Raw genomic sequence first — 16,887 nt, 5'->3', positions numbered from 1 at the left:
CGTCCCTCCTTGGTGGTTGATGTATGCCACCGCTGTGGAGTTGTCCGACTGAATTCGGATCTGCCTTCCTTCCAGCCACTGCTGGAAGGCTAGTAGGGCAAGATACACTGCTCTGATTTCCAGAACATTGATCTGAAGGGTGGACTCCTGCGGAGTCCACGTCCCCTGAGCCCTGTGGTGGAGAAACACTGCTCCCCACCCTGACAGACTCGCATCTGTCGTGACCACTGCCCAGGATGGGGGCAGGAAGGATCTTCCCTGAGACAATGAGGTGGGAAGGAGCCACCATTGTAGAGAGTCCTTGGCCGTCTGGGAAAGAGAGACTTTCCTGTCCAGGGACGTTGACTTCCCGTCCCATTGGCGGAGAATGTCCCATTGAAGTGGGCGCAGATGAAACTGCGCAAAGGGAACTGCTTCCATGGCTGCCACCATCTTCCCGAGGAAGTGCATGAGGCGCCGTAAGGGGTGCGACTGGCCCTGAAGGAGGGATTGCACCCCTGTCTGTAGTGACCGCTGCTTGTTCAGCGGAAGCTTCACTCTCGCTGCTCGAGTATGGAACTCCATGCCAAGATACGTTAGTGACTGTGTCGGAGACAGATTCGACTTTGGAAAGTTGATGATCCATCCGAACGTCTGTAGAGTCTCCAGTGTAGCATGTAGACTGAGTTGGCATGCCTCTTGAGAGGGTGCCTTGACAAGTAGATCGTCTAGGTAAGGGATCACCGAGTGTCCCTGAGAGTGCAAGACTGCTACCACTGCCGCCATGACCTTGGTGAAAACCCGTGGGGCTGTCGCCAGAACGAATGGCAGAGCTACGAACTGAAGATGTTCGTTTCCTATCACAAAACGTAGAAAACGTTGATGTTCTGTAGCAATTGGCACGTGGAGATAAGCATCTTTGATGTCTATTGAGGCAAGGAAGTCTCCTTGAGACATTGAGGCCACGACAGAGCGGAGGGTTTCCATCCGGAACCGCCTGGCGTGCACATGTTTGTTGAGCAGCTTTAGATCCAGAACAGGACGGAACGAGCCGTCCTTTTTTGGAACCACAAAGAGATTGGAGTAAAACCCTCGCCCTTGTTCCTGAGGCGGTACAGGGACCACTACTCCTTCCGCTCTTAGGGAGTCCACCGCCTGCAGCAGGGCATCTGCTCGGTCTGGATGTGGGGAGGTTCTGAAGAACCGAGCTGGAGGACGAGAACTGAACTCGATTCTGTACCCGCGAGACAAAATGTCTGTCACCCACCGGTCTTTGACCTGTGACATCCAAATGACGGAAAAGCGGGAGAGCCTGCCCCCGACCGGAGATGCGGAGGGGGGGAGCTGGAAGTCATGAGGTAGCCGCTTTGGAAGCGGTTCCTCCATTTGCTTTCTTGGGGCGCGCGTGAGCCCGCCAGGAATCTGAGCTTCTTTGCGTCCTCTGAGTCCCTTTGGACGAGGAGAATTGTGTCTTGCCCGAACCTCGAAAGGACTGAAACCTCTGCTGCCACTTTTTCTGCTGAGGTTTGCTTGTTCTGGGCTGGGGTAAAGAAGAGTCTTTACCCTTGGACTGTTTAATGATGTCAGCCAATGGTTCGCCAAACAGTCTATCTCTAGATAAAGGCAAGCTGGTTAAACATTTTTTGGAACCAGCATCTGCTTTCCAGTCCTTTAACCACAAGGCTCTGCGCAAAACTACCGAATTGGCGGACGCCATTGAGGTGCGGCTGGTAGATTCTAGGACCGCATTGATAGCGTAAGACGCAAACGCGGACATCTGCGAGGTAAGGGACGCCACTTGCGGCACCGCTGGATGTAAGATAGCATCCACTTTTGCTAAACCAGCTGAAATAGCTTGGAGTGCCCATACGGCTGCGAATGCTGGAGCAAACGACGCGCCGATAGCTTCATAGACAGATTTTAACCAGAGGTCCATCTGTCTGTCATTGGCATCCTTAAGTGAAGCGCCATCCTCCACTGCAACTATGGATCTAGCTGCAAGTTTGGAAATCGGGGGGTCAACTTTTGGACACTGGGTCCAGCGCTTGACCACATCAGGGGGGAAAGGAAAACGTGTATCCTTAGAACGTTTAGAGAAACGCCTTTCTGGATGAGCGTCGTGTTTCTGGATTGACTCTCTGAAGTCAGAGTGATCCAAGAAAGCACTTAATTTACGCTTGGGATAGAGGAAACGAAACTTCTCCTGCTCTGCAGCTGCCTCCTCTGCTGAAGGGGCTGGGGGAGAAATATCTAACAGTCTATTGATGGCTGAGATAAGATCGTTTACCATGGCGTCCCCATCCGGGGTATCCAGATTGAGAGGGGTTCCAGGATAAGACTCCTGATCACTCTCATCAGACGCATCACAGGGAGACTCGCAGTGTACACAGCCCTAGCCTTGGCAGCCTTGCGTTTTGCGGATGACATGTTGCTGCCTCCTCAGAGCGATCTGGGTATACAGCCAGGAAGCGACCTCACAGTGCAAGCAATAAGGAAATATATATATATGTCCAGTGACACAGTACACTAATACACACTGAGGCACTAGAGGGGCCAGCTGAAAAGCCGCTTACCGCCCGCTTAAGAGCGGGTGTGTGATCTCCAAAGCCCCCTAGTCCAGGTCTCCCAGAGCCTTGCGTCCTTCCTCCAGCCAGACATGCATGTAATGGCTGCCGGCGTCCTGAGAGAGGAGGGGGGGCGGGCCCTGGGCGTTCCTGGCTAAGAGCGGGAAGCCTGCTTCCCTCTGTGCCTAGTGAGAGGGCTGGAGCATGTAAATCAGGCTCCAGCCCTCGTCGCTGCCGTGAAACAGCGTCTCTCCCCTACCCTGATTGACAGGGTGGGGGCGGGAACGAATCGGAGCTGCCGGCGTCCTAGGCCGCAAAAGCCGGGGACTAGATTTATAAACGCCACCGCCGTAAAAGCGCGGTCGGCGTGTCCCCGGCGAACTAAAAGTCACAGCAGCGCCGCCGGTCCAGCGGGGGTCGGCGCTGCGTTCCCACACACAGAAAAAAGTCCCCCAGTTAAACTGTAGGAACACTAGCTCTAGCGTTACTGTCCCCGGCGCACTACAACACCCAGCCAGCCCGGAGTGTGTCTGTGCCTGCCGGGGACACAGAGTACCTGTATGATGCAGGGCCATGTCCCTGATGGTACTCCTGCTCGGCATCCACCAGGTTCTATGGGTCTGTGGATGGAGCCCGGCGTCAGAGCTTTGAGGCCGGCAGGATCCCACTTCCACAGAGCCCTACAAGGGGATGTGGAAGGAAAACAGCATGTGGGGCTCCAGCCTCTGTACCAGCAATAGGTACCTCAACCTTACAACACCATCAACGGGTGAGAAGGGAGCATGCTGGGAGCCCTATATGGGCCCTCTTTTCTTCCATCCGAAATAGTCAGCAGCTACTGCTGACTAAAATCTGTGGAGCTATGCATGGAATGTCTGACCTCCTTCGCACAAAGCTTGAAAACTGGAGTACCCGTGATACCACGGGGGGGTATAGCCAGAAGGGGAGGGGCCTTGCACTTTTTAGTGTAGTGCTTTGTGTGGCCTCCGGAGGGCAGTAGCTATACCCCAATCGTCTGGGTCTCCCAATAGAGCGCTGAAGAAAAAAAGAAGAGCATGCGCAGTGAAATCCTGAGGATTCCGCTGCTCAAAAAAACGTTACATGCTGCGTTCCTCCCGCTGGGTGGAAGCAACGGAGCGTCGCCCAGTGGAAGCAATGCAGGTCCTTTTGGCACAATCCGCCATCCATACAAGTCTATAGGAAACAGCGGAATCCGTTAACGGATTCCGCTGTTTTCCAAAAGGGCGGATTGTAACGGAAGGAAAACAACGCAAGTGTGAAAGTACCCTAACATGGTACCAAACATTTTTTCTTTTAACTAAAAATGTTAAAAACACACATACAGTAATATATTTTATTTTTTTTTATTATTTTTAAATTATGGTTTTGTCTATGGTACAATAAAAAGAAAAGAAATACTAGCACCTATTTTTCTATCGTCTGAGCATTAAGCATACATAGCAATGCAATAGGATATTAATGTTTTTTTTCCAAGGAAAAGCTTGAATCTTGAGAATTAGGCTACGTAAATTTCAGCCGTGTCTGGCTCCAGGTGAAGCTGGTCTGCACAGTGGGTGAGTGCAGGAGGTACCTGCTATTTACATGCACCAATCTGGTGCATAAACCTAACCCACTTGTGCACGAACAAAACAATATGCCAGTGTGAGCACACTCTCCATACTTTCCATACAAGAAAGAAAATGAACACAATATTTTTTATGTTTTATATCCCACCTAACTTCCCCCCTCCCCCCTAAAAACTAAGAAAATAAAGATCACTCACTTCATGGTAAATGCGCCTCCAGTCAGTTTACCAGTGTCGGGATCAAGGAAGGCTAGCTTTAGGCAGCAGAGTGTCGGAAGGCCAACTTCATACTTAATTCCAACAATCTTCATGAGCTCTTGTTCCTTAAAAACAGAAAAGAATGACTTGATTAAAGATACTATGCACCTAACCTAAAATCGTTGTGTGTAGAAACAAACAAATTGGATTAAGGGTATTTACAGCCATAAAATGCCTGGGGAGTATAATAAAAGTACTTGATCTGTGAACTATAGAAACTTAAAGGTCACTGAGCAGGTATGGCCGACTTTTGTCTAAAGGCCCCGTCACACTAAAGGCCCAGTCACACACAACGACTTACCAGCGATCCCGAAAACGATGCGACCTGATAGGGATCGCAGGTAAGTCACTGGGAGGTCGCAGGTGAGATGTCACACAGTCAGATCTTACCAGCAATGCAGGAATAATAAAGGTCGCAGTAGCGACCTGTATAACGATCTCAGCAGTCACTGTGACCCTGTCACACAGTGTCAAACACAGCGATGCGTCCTGCCCAGCAGGACATCGCCTTTGAAGAAAATGACCTGGACCATTCGGCAACGACTAGCGATCTCACAGCAGGGGCCTGATCGCTGGTAGATGTCACACATAACAAGATCGCTAACGGGATCGCTACTGCGTCACCAAAATGGTGACTCATCTGCGATCTCGCTAGCGATCTCGTTATGTGTGACAGTACCTTAAGCAACATCGCTAGCAACATCGCTGCTAACGAACAACTTTTGTGACGTTGCTAGCGATGTTGCTGTGTGTGACATCCAGCAACAACCTGGCCCCTGCTGTGAGGTCGCTGGTTGTTGCTGAATGTCCTGGGCCATTTTTTAGTTGTTGCTGTCCCGCTGTGAAGCACAGATCGCTGTGTGTGACAGCGAGACAGCAACAACTAAATGTGCAGGCAGCAGGAGCCGGCTTCTGGGGAGGCTGGTAACCAATGTAAACATCGGGTAACCAAGAAGCCCTGTGCTTGGTTACCCGATATTTACCTTTGTTACCAGCCTCCACCGCTCTCACTGTCAGTGCCGGCTCCTGCTCTGTGCACATGTAGCTGCAGGACACATCGGGTTAATTAACCCGATGTGTGCTGTAACTAGGAGAGCAGGGAGCCAGCGCTAAGCATTGTGCGCTGCTCCCTGCTCTGTGCACATTTAGCTGCAGCACACATCGGGTAATTAACCCGATGTGTGCTGTAGCTAGGAGAGCAGGGAGCCAGCGCTAAGCGGTGTGCGCTGCTCCCTGCTCTGTGCACATTTAGCTGCAGCACACATCGGGTAATTAACCCGATGTGTGCTGTAACTAGGAGAGCAGGGAGTCAGCGCTCAGTGTGCGCTGCTCCCTGTTCTCTGCACGTGTAGCTCCGTGCACTGGTAACCAAGGTAAATATCGGGTTGGTTACCCGATATTTACCTTAGTTACCAAGCGCAGCATCTTCCACGCGGCGCTGGGGGCTGGTCACTGGTTGCTGGTGAGCTCACCAGTAACTCGTGTAGCGACGCTCCAGCGATCCCTGCCAGGTCAAGTTGCTGGTGGGATCGCTGGAGCGTCGCAGTGTGACATCTCACCAGCAACCTCCTAGCAACTTACCAGCGATCCCTATCGTTGTTGGGATTGCTGGTAAGTTGCTTAGTGTGACTGGACCTTAATGGGCATCTTTAGTTGTTCAGCAGAGAAAAATGAAGACCCAGACAAGCAATATTCAAATTCAATGCATTTAAATAGCACTTAAAAATAACACTAACAGCAAAATTTCTGATAATTAATTGTAAGTGATTAAAAAGTCTCAGCGTAACCCTAGCCTTAAAGGGCATTTTGGGTTATTAGGGCTGGGCGGACCCGGACTGAAAAAGTTGCCCAGGTGTCTGATCCAGGTCCGGAACTCAAGAAAATAAAAATAATAAAAGGAAAAATAAAGAAAATAAGAATGAAGTAAGTGCTTCATACTTACCCAGGCTCCGGCCCCAGTTGTACGCTGCTCGTACGCTGCTCCCACGCTGTTACTGTGGACAACCTGGGACGCTCATTTCATATGCACGGCTTTCCCCGCCCACCGGCGGCCTGGCCTCTGTGATTGGTTGAAGTCTGTGTGACGTGTCTCCCTGCATCCAGTCACCGCTCATCGCGGCTCATTCATTCTACACTCACATAGGGCAGCCATGCTCAATATGGCCGCTTGCTGTGATATTCACATGTAGCATAGCTGAATTGTAGTGGGACCTTGTGTGGATTACTTCGGACATGCAGGGTGTGTTGGGGTTAATAAAGTGGTGAAAGAGTGTTTTTTTGTATTTTATACCAAATAAAGAATTTTTTTCGGTGTTAGTTTACTTTAATATACAGATTAATGATCTCATATGGTGTCATAGACGCCTGACATCATGATCCAACATGATCCTGTGCTACCATGACAACCACCGGAAGTCACGTGATCACGTCACGTGACTTCCATTATCGGCCTGTAAGGTTTCAGCGCGATCGCGGTTATAATAGCGCTGTCACTTATTGACAGCGCCATTTAAGGGGTTAAAAGGCACTGGCGGATAACGATTACGCTTGTGTATGGCAGGCACACGTCAACTGTATAAATTAGCTGAGATATGAGCCGATCTTCCCCAGCTGCCGGCAGCAGCTAGGGAAGAGTAACACTGACTGCTAGGATGTAATTTTACCGCCCGCGGTCGTTAAGGGGTTAATCTCCGGATTCTGGTTCCCATAGCTAGATTCTGGACCGGACTTGTTGTTTTTTTGTTTTTTTTTAAATTTTCACAGGGACCCGGTGGTCCCGGTTTTCTGAGAGTTTGACCAGCTTTAGTTACAATTTCATCACATTGGGCACTTGCATAATTACCATTTCGCAATGCTCACAACCCCTCATGTTTTGTCAGTTGGGGCCATCACACGTCCATGCAATTCGGTTCGATGTGCGATCGCGCTGGCTGCGGCTCTCCCGACTAGAGTGTGACAGCTTCAGGTTTCAATCAAGCTGTCACGGTCAAATCGGGAAACTCACGGTCAGTCCATGCAGAGCGAGGAGACATCAGACAGAATTACATAGAGGGGGTAAAGAGCCCTTATATAGCGATTAGGGCTGATCGAATCCGTCAATCCGGGATTGGCGGATCCCTGCCAGATTGAAAAAAAGGGAATTTTGTTTACTTACCGTAAATTCCTTTTCTTCTAGCTCCTATTGAGAGACCCAGACAATTGGGTGTATAGCTTCTGCCTCCGGAGGCCACACAAAGTATTACACTTTAAAAAGTGTAACCCCTCCCCTCTGCCTATACACCCTCCCGTGGACCACGGACTCCTCAGTTTTGGTGCAAAAGCAGGAAGGAGGAAACTTATAAATTGGTCTAGGGTAAATTCAATCCGAAGGATGTTCGGCGAACTGAAGACCATAACCCAAAAGAACAACCAGCCCAAAGGGCACAGGGGTGGGTGCTGGGTCTCCCAATAGGAGCTAGAAGAAAAGGAATTTACGGTAAGAAAACAAAATTCCCTTTTTCTTTGTCGCTCCATTGGGAGACCCAGACAATTGGGACGTCCAAGAGCAGTCCCTGGGTGGGTAAAAGAATACCTCAATAAAAAAAGAGCCGAAAACTGCCCCCTCTTACAGGTGGACAACCGCCGTCTGAAGGACTCGCCTACCTAGACTGGCGTCTGCCGATGCATAGGTATGCACTTGATAGTGCTTTGTGAAAGTGTGCAGACTAGACCACGTAGCTGCCTGACACACCTGCTGAACCGTCGCCCGGTGCCACAATGCCCAGGACGCACCTACAGCTCTGGTAGAATGGCCTTTCAGCCCTGAAGGGAGCGGAAGCCCAGAAGAACGGTAGGCCTCGAGAATCGGTTCCTTGATCCACCGAGTCAAGGTTGACTTGGAGGCCTGAGAGTCCATACGCTGGCCAGCGACAAGGACAAAAAGCGCATCTGAACGGCGCAGGGGCGCCGTGCGAGACACGTAGAACCGGAGTGCTCTCACTAGATCCAAAGAGTGCAAAACCTTTTCACACTGGTGAATTGGATTAGGGCAACAGGAAGGCACAGAGATATCCTGATTTAGATGAAAAGGAGATACCACCTTAGAGAGAAATTCCGGGACAGGACGAAGAACCAAACCTTATCCTGGTGGAAAAACAGGAAGGGAGCCTTGCATGACAGCGCTGCAAGCTCAGACACTCTCTGAAGTGATGTGACTGCCACCAGGAAGGCCACCTTCTGCGAAAGACGGGAGAGAGAGACATCCCGCAGCAGCTCAAAAGGCGGCTTTTGAAGAGCCGTCAGGACTCTGCTAAGATCCCAGGGTTCCAACGGACGTTTGTAAGGTGGGACCATGTGGCAGACCCCCTGCAGGAACGTGCGGACCTGCGGAAGCCTGGCTAGACGCTTTTGAAAGAAAAACACGGAGAGCGTGGATACTTGGCCCTAGAGAGAGAGCCGAGGGACAAACCCTTGTCCATTCCAGATTGTAGGAATGAAAGGAATGTGGGTAAGGCAAACGGCCATGGAGGAAAGCCGTTATCAGCGCACCAGGATAGAAAGACTTGCCAAGACCTGTAATAGATCTTGGCGGACGTTGGCTTCCTGGCTTGTCTCATGGTGGCAATAACATCATGAGATAACCCTGAAGACTCTAGGAGTCAGGAACCAATGGCCACCTAGTCAAGTTGAGGGCCACAGAATTCAGATGGAAAAAACGGGCCTTGTGACAGCAAGTCTGGGCGGTCTGGAAGTGCCCACGGTTGACCCACCGTGAGATGCCACAGATCCGGATACCACGACCGTCTCGGCCAGTCTGGAGCGACGAGAATGGCGCGACGGCAGTCGGACCTGATCCTGCGTAGTACCCTGGGCAGCATCGCCAGAGGGGGAAACACATAAGGCAGTCGAAACTGCGACCAGTCCTGGCCTAAAGCGTCCGCTGCCAGAGGTCTGTGATCCTGAGACCGTGCCATGAAGGCCGGGACCTTGAGAGATCGACGTCCTGCGTTCCCCAGCGGCGATGGATCTCTCGAAGCACTTCTGGGTGCAGAGACCATTCCCCCGCGTCCATGCCCTGACGACTGAAAAAATCTGCTTCCCAGTTTTCTACGCCCGGGATGTGAACTGCGGAGATGGTGGAGCCTGTGGTTTCCACCCACTGCAGAATCCGCCGGACTTCCTGGAAGGCTTGACGACTGCGAGTGCCGCCTTGGTTCGCGAACGGCACTGCCTCCATAGCTGCAACCATCTTCCCCAGGAAGTGCATGAGGCGCCTTAAGGGGTGTGACTGACTCCAAAGAAGTGATTGCACCCCCGCCTGCAGAGAAAGCTGTTTGTCCCTGGAGAGTCGCCAGAGCGACGGCAAGGCTTTGTTGACACGCCACCTGAGAAGGGGCCCAGAGGTTCTGAAGAAACGAGCCGCAGGACGAGAACTGAACTCTATCCTGTAACCATGAGACAGAATGTCTCTCACCCATCGGTCTTGAACTTGTGGCCACCAGGCGCCGCCAAAGCGGGAGAGCCTGCCACCGACCGAGGATGCGGCTAGGGGAGGCCGAGAGTCATGAGGAGGCCGTTTTGGAGGCAGGGCCCCCTGCGGCCTTTTGGGGTCGTGACATGGGCCGCCACGCATATGAGTTCCTCTGGCCTTTCTCCGGCCTGTTGGACGAAGAAGAATGTGGCTTGGCGGAGGGACGAAAGGACCAAAACCTCGATTGGATTTTTCTTTGCTGAGGTCTCTTAGGTTTGGACTGGGGTAAGGAGGAGTCCTTTCCCTTGGATTCCTTAATAATATCATCCAATCGTTCGCCAAATAAACGGTCGCCAGAAAAGGGCAAACCAGTTAAGAACCTTTTTGAAGCCGAGTCTGGTTCCCATTCGCGCAGCCACATGGCCCTGCGGACTGCCACGGAGTTAGCATATGCTACAGCCGTGCGGCTAGTGGAGTCCAGGACGGCGTTCATGGCGTAGGACGAAAAGGCTGATGCCCGAGAGTCAAAGACGGAACATGCGGAGCAAAATTCCATGTGACAGCATTAAACTCTTTCAGACAAGCCGAGATTGCTTGGAAAGCCCACACGGCTGCAAAGGCCGGGGCGAAAGACGCGCCCGTGGCCTCATAGATGGACTTCACCAAGAGCTCTATCTGTCTGTCAGTGGCATCCTTCAGGGATGAGCCATTTGCAACAGACAACGGACCTAGCAGCCAATTTGGAGACTGGAGGATCCATCTTGGGAGAATGAGCCCAACCCTTAACGACTTCAGATGGAAAGGGGTAACGCGTGTCAGTGTGACATTTAACCCAGCGCTTGTCCGGGACCGCTCCGGGTTTCTGGACAGCATCCCTGAAGTTAGAGTGATCAAAAAACGTATTGTGTGTACGTTTGGGGAACCGAAACTGGTGTTTCTCCTGCTGAGAAGCCGACTCCTCTACAGGAGGAGGCGGAGGAGAGCGATCCAGCACCTGGTTGATGGACGAGATAAGATCATTTACTAAGGCGTCCCCCTCAGGAGTATCAAGGTTAAGGGTGAAGTCAGGGCCAGAGCCCTGAGCTCCCCCGTCCGCCTCGTCTTCCTAAGAGTCCTCAAGCTGGGATCCCTAGCAGCGTGAGGAAGTCGGGGAAGAGTCCCAGAGAGACCGCTTATCCGGTCTTGGACTGCGGTCCGGGCAGGAGTCCTCCGCCTGAGACCTAGGGCTCAACCTGGGAGCGCGCTGCGGCGCTAACCAAGCGGGGCCTGGATGAGACAAGCTAACAGGGCCAGGGCCTGTGAAAGGTCCGGTCTGGACTGCAATGCCTCAAGGAGCTTAGAAGACCATTTGTTCATATGAAAATGACTGAGGGCCAACACCGGTGACTCTGTCCCTGCAGCCTGCGCAGGGGGGTCTACATGAGCCGAGGGGCCCACCAGTGCCCGAGGCTCCGGCTGAGCAAGCGAGGCAGGAGTCGAGCATTGCTCACAGTGAGGGTAGGTGGATCCCGCAGGTAACATAGCCCCACAAAAGGTACAGACCGCGAGAAAAACCTGTGCCTTAGTAGCTTTGCTCCTTGGGACGACATGCTGTTGTTTCCTAGGAGAGTGACCACTGAAGGTAAATGTGAAAAAAGGGTATACAGTGTGTCCGAACAGATATATATATAATATATACATATGTATCCGGCACCCTAGGGGGACCAGCACCGGGTGCTGTGTTCACCCTGAGCTCCCCTGAGAAGCACCCACCGGCAGAATGCCAGAAAATGGCCGCCGGAGCTCTCAGGGGAGGAGTGGGGCCGAGGGCGGCGCCAGCAAAGAGCGGGAGTCTGGGGTCCCCACAGTGGTCAGTGAGGGGGGAGGAAGACATGCAGGATGTTCCAGCCCTCACATCCGACGTCATGTCGGTAATCCCGCCCTTACCCCTGACAGGCAGACCCGGGGGCGGGATTTTCGCGACTAGGCCGCGGTGAAGCCGGGGACTAAATTTGAGGCCGCGCCCGACCAGCAGGCCCGGTCGGCGCGGAATTCCACCTGCCTCCTCAGTTTTACAACTACCGCGGCTTCCGGGAAGAAGGTGCGCTCCCTGTACAGTCCCCAATGGGGACACAGAGTACCTTTAAGTAGCAGGGCCCGGTCCCTGGGGTTGAAGAGGCTCCGGTCCGGCAGGTTCCACCAGGGGCTGCGGATGGAGCACGGTCCCAGCAAATGGATGACCGCTCAGGATCCCACTTCTCCCAGCCGCATAAGGGATGGTGAAGGAGACGGCCTGTGGCTCCAGCCTCCGTATCCGCAATGGGTACCGTCTGGGGTCCCCACAGTGGTCAGTGAGGGGGGAGGAAGACATGCAGGATGCTCCAGTCGTCACATCCGACGTCATGTCGGTAATCCCGCCCTTACCCCTGACAGGCAGGCCCAGGGGCGGGATTTGCGCGACTAGGCCGCGGTGAAGCCGGGGACTAAATTTGAGGCCGCGCCCGACAAGCAGGCCCGGTCGGCGCGGAAGTCCACCTGCCTCCTCAGTTTTACGACTACCGCGGCTTCCGGGAAGAAGGTGCGCTCCCTGTACAGTCCCCAATGGGGACACAGAGTACCTTTAAGTAGCAGGGCCCGGTCCCTGGGGTTGAAGAGGCTCCAGTCCGGCAGGTTCCACCAGGGGCTGCGGATGGAGCACGGTCCCAGCAAATGGATGACCGCTCAAGATCCCACTTCTCCCAGAGCCGCATAAGGGATGGTGAAGGAGACGGCATGTGGCTCCAGCCTTTGTACCCGCAATGGGTACCTCAACAACACCGCCGACATAGTGGGGTGAGAAGGGAACATGCCGGGGACCCCGTGGGGGTCCTCTTTTCTTCCAACCGACAACTAAGTTATGAGAATGCATGAGTGGATGTGTGCCTCCTTCCACACAAAGCATAAAACTGAGGAGCCCGTGGTCCACGGGAGGGTGTATAGGCAGAGGGGAGGGGTTACACTTTATAAAGTGTAATACTTTGTGTGGCCTCCGGAGGCAGAAGCTATACACCCAATTGTCTGGGTCTCCCAATGGAGCGACAAAGAAAAAAAAATCCAGATCAGCTTCAGATTCCAGTGTCCATATAAGTCTATGAGGACCAGAATCCGGAGATTAAAAACATTTGTGGAATGGAAACGGGGGTAGGAGCACGTGCGGGGGACTCACCCGAGGCTGTGTCATGGCACAAGCTCCTTCCGGGTCACACTTTTCCCTTCGGGAGCAGACAATACAATATTCATTGTTTTGCCCTCCCACCGGCGCGTGTAATTTGTTGCAGCTAAACGAGCCCCCACCCTGAGTGTCAGCGTGTCAGCTGACTGCAACCAATCACAGGAGGCAGGATGGCCAGTGGGTGGGGAAAGCAGGTCAAGTGTCTGCGGGTCAGTATAGTGAACGTGCATGTCTTTCAGAAACACATGCACATTCCTGTCAGAAGTGTGCGGCTGTGCCAGTGATGCGCTGTCAGACGCCTACAAGTCTGACATGAAATCAGCCGACACTGAACATGAGCGTGCATGTACCTAGAAACACATGCACGTTCCTGTCAGAAGTGTGTGCAGCTGTGTCGGTGATATGGGTTTTGTTTTTTTTTATTATTATTATTTAAATAAATGATTCAAACAAAAAAAAAAAAAAAAAAAAAACAAATATGCGGTCCCCCTTAATTTTCATCCCCAGCCATGATAATGCCAGCTGGGGGCTCGTAGTCTCAGCCCACAGCCGCCCGGTATTGCCGCATCTATTAGATGTGACAATCCCGGCTCTTCTCGATTGCCCTGGAGTGGTGGCAATCGGAGTATTAAGGGGTTAATAGCAGCGCACAGCTGCTACTAAGCCCTAGCATGAGATACGTGCATCACACTAACCTGTAAGTGAATGTAAATAAACACAGACACAAAGAAAAATCCTTTATTTGGAATAAAGTACAAAACACACACCCTCCTTCACCACTTTATTAACCCCCAACACACTGCAGGTCCGGCGTAACCCACACAAGACCCCACGCCGCTTCAGCTCTGCTACATAGTCAGCGGCCATAGAGCATGATTGCTGGCTGTGCAAACAATAACTGAGCATCGCGGCACGGCACGCAGATACTGTCACAGGCTGGGGGCGCGTGTACCTACAACCAATCACAGACGAGAGGACGGCCGGTGGGTGGAGAAAACAGGGAAAGCTGTGTGTATACGATGCACAGTACAGGAAGTGAATGTGTGACCCGGAAGCAGACTGCCACCATAACACAGAGTCTCAGTAAGTATGAAACGCTGTTTTATTCCTCTTTCTTTATTTTTTTAATTACTTTCCCCAGTGCCGGATCTGGATTGTGCACCTGTTAATCCAGATCAGGATCCGGCACCCGGAAATCTTTGAAACCGCACGGATCCGGATTTTTACATTTCAGATACGCTCAGCCCTAATAGTGATCAATTAATTCCTTAAAGGGAACCTGTCATGTTGTGTTTTGATATTGTGCATCACTGACCTGCTATAAAAAAAAAAATCCATGTATTTTTTATAAAAAAGATTTTATATACTTCAATGCAGTACATACCTTAGATTTCACACATAGGGGCGGTGCTTTTGCTGCACTCAGTGACTGTCACTCTAGTTCAGGTACGACTTTTTTTTATAACTTGGTAATGCCCCACCACCAATTCTCCTTTGCTGAGCTAAGCCCACTATGGTCATGACATCACCACAGGTCTTTCACCACCACTTCTCGGCCGATTACCACAGGTCAGTCACCACCACTTTTCCTTATCTCTGGAGCTCAGCAGAGAAGAGGTAGTGAAGGATCTGTGGTGATGTCACAACCATGTGACCGTAATGGGCGGGGTTCAGCGGAGAAGAAGCTGTGGTGAAGTACCTGTGGTGTAATCAATTACAATGCGGGGTGGGAGGGGCATAACAGTTTAAAAATGAATCGTGCCTAAACTTGACTAACAGTGACTGAACTCCGCAAATGCGCCACCCCCTATGGCTGAAACTTAAGGTGTATACTGCATTAAGGTACATAAAGGTTCTTTTTGTTTGTTTTTTAAAAGATAAATACATGGAATTATTTATTAAAAAAAAAGAAAATCACTATATTAGTGATGTACATGAGTACAACACATTAGAGGCGGTTTAATGTCCAAAAACGACATGACAGGTTCCCTTTAAAAGTAACCCAATATATTTAGTGGGAAGTGGAGGGAAACTGACATTAGGTTAAAAAAGGAGAGGAGAAAGAAAAAAAAAAAAAAAAAGTGTTGGCTTCGCCTGGTGGTCTATACAATCTCCTTGGACACTAGGTTAAAAAAAAAAAAAAAATAAAAGAGCGAAAAGGAGAGCGAAAAAGGAGAGACGGGCGAGAAGGGCGAGACGGGCGAGAGGGGCGAGACGGGGGAGAGGGGCGAGACGGGGGAGAGGGGCGAGACGGGGGAGAGGGGCGAGACGGGGGAGAGGGGCGAGACGGGGGAGAGGGGCGAGACGGGGGAGAGGGGCGAGACGGGGGAGAGGGGAGAGACGGGGGAGAGGGGAGAGACGGGGGAGAGGGGAGAGACGGGAGAGACGGGGGAGAAAGGAGAGACGGGGGAGAGGGGAGAGACGGGGGAGAAGGGAGAGACGGGGAGAAGGGAGAGACGGGGGAGAAGGGAGAGACGGGGGAGAGGGGAGAGACGGGGGAGAGGGGAGAGACGGGGGAGAGGGGAGAGACGGGAGAGACGGGGGAGAAAGGAGAGACGGGGGAGAGGGGAGAGACGGGGGAGAGGGGAGAGACGGGGGAGAGGGGAGAGACGGGGGAGAGGGGAGAGACGGGGGAGAGGGGAGAGACGGGGGAGAGGGGAGAGACGGGGGAGAGGGGAGAGACGGGAGAGACGGGGGAGAAAGGAGAGACGGGAGAGACGGGGGAGAAGGGAGAGACGGGGGAGAGGGGAGAGACGGGGGAGAGGGGAGAGACGGGGGAGAGGGGAGAGACGGGAGAGACGGGGGAGAAAGGAGAGACGGGGGAGAGGGGAGAGACGGGGGAGAGGGGAGAGACGGGAGAGATGGGGGAGAAGGGAGAGACGGGGGAGAAGGGAGAGACGGGGGAGAAGGGAGAGACGGGGGAGAAGGGAGAGACGGGGGAGAAAGGAGAGACGGGGGAGAAAGGAGAGACGGGGGGAGAAGGGAGAGACGGGGGGAGAAGGGAGAGACGGGGGGAGAAGGGAGAGACGGGGGGAGAAGGGAGAGACGGGGGGAGAAGGGAGAGACGGGGGGAGAAGGGAGAGACGGGGAGAAGGGAGAGACGGGGGAGAGGGGCGAGACGGGGGAGAGGGGAGAGACGGGGGAGAGGGGAGAGACGGGGGAGAGGGGAGAGACGGGAGAGACGGGGGAGAAAGGAGAGACGGGGGAGAGGGGAGAGACGGGGGAGAAGGGAGAGACGGGGAGAAGGGAGAGACGGGGGAGAAGGGAGAGACGGGGGAGAGACGGGAGAGACGGGGGAGAAGGGAGAGACGGGGGAGAGGGGAGAGACGGGGGAGAGGGGAGAGACGGGAGAGACGGGGGAGAAAGGAGAGACGGGAGAGACGGGGGAGAAGGGAGAGACGGGGGAGAGGGGAGAGACGGGGGAGAGGGGAGAGACGGGGGAGAGGGGAGAGACGGGAGAGACGGGGGAGAAAGGAGAGACGGGGGAGAGGGGAGAGACGGGGGAGAGGGGAGAGACGGGAGAGATGGGGGAGAAGGGAGAGACGGGGGAGAAGGGAGAGACGGGGGAGAAGGGAGAGACGGGGGAGAAAGGAGAGACGGGGGAGAAAGGAGAGACGGGGGGAGAAGGGAGAGACGGGGGGAGAAGGGAGAGACGGGGGAGAGGGGCGAGACGGGGGAGAGGGGCGAGACGGGGGAGAGGGGCGAGACGGGGGAGAGGGGCGAGACGGGGGAGAGGGGCGAGACGGGGGAGAGGGGAGAGACGGGGGAGAGGGGAGAGACGGGGGAGAGGGGAGAGACGGGAGAGACGGGGGAGAAAGGAGAGACGGGGGAGAGGGGAGAGACGGGGGAGAAGGGAGAGACG

The 16,887-nt window shown here is 53.4% G+C and overlaps 1 protein-coding gene across 2 annotated transcripts in view; it reads right to left on the bottom strand.

The window, feature by feature from the left end:
* The window catches only part of PHIP (PHIP subunit of CUL4-Ring ligase complex), a 311,948-nt gene that overhangs the window by 96,295 nt on the left and 198,766 nt on the right, over nt 1–16,887 (bottom strand). For both annotated transcript variants that reach the window (XM_075340176.1, XM_075340177.1), the window contains exon 26: nt 4,327–4,451. In XM_075340176.1, the coding sequence (XP_075196291.1) occupies nt 4,327–4,451 (125 nt within the window). The remainder of the gene's footprint in view (nt 1–4,326; nt 4,452–16,887) is intronic.

This window comes from Anomaloglossus baeobatrachus, chromosome 3 (genome assembly GCF_048569485.1).
Source record: "Anomaloglossus baeobatrachus isolate aAnoBae1 chromosome 3, aAnoBae1.hap1, whole genome shotgun sequence".
NCBI classification, from domain to species: Eukaryota; Metazoa; Chordata; class Amphibia; order Anura; family Aromobatidae; genus Anomaloglossus; species Anomaloglossus baeobatrachus.
This window is presented reverse-complemented; position numbering and strand designations above follow the sequence as displayed.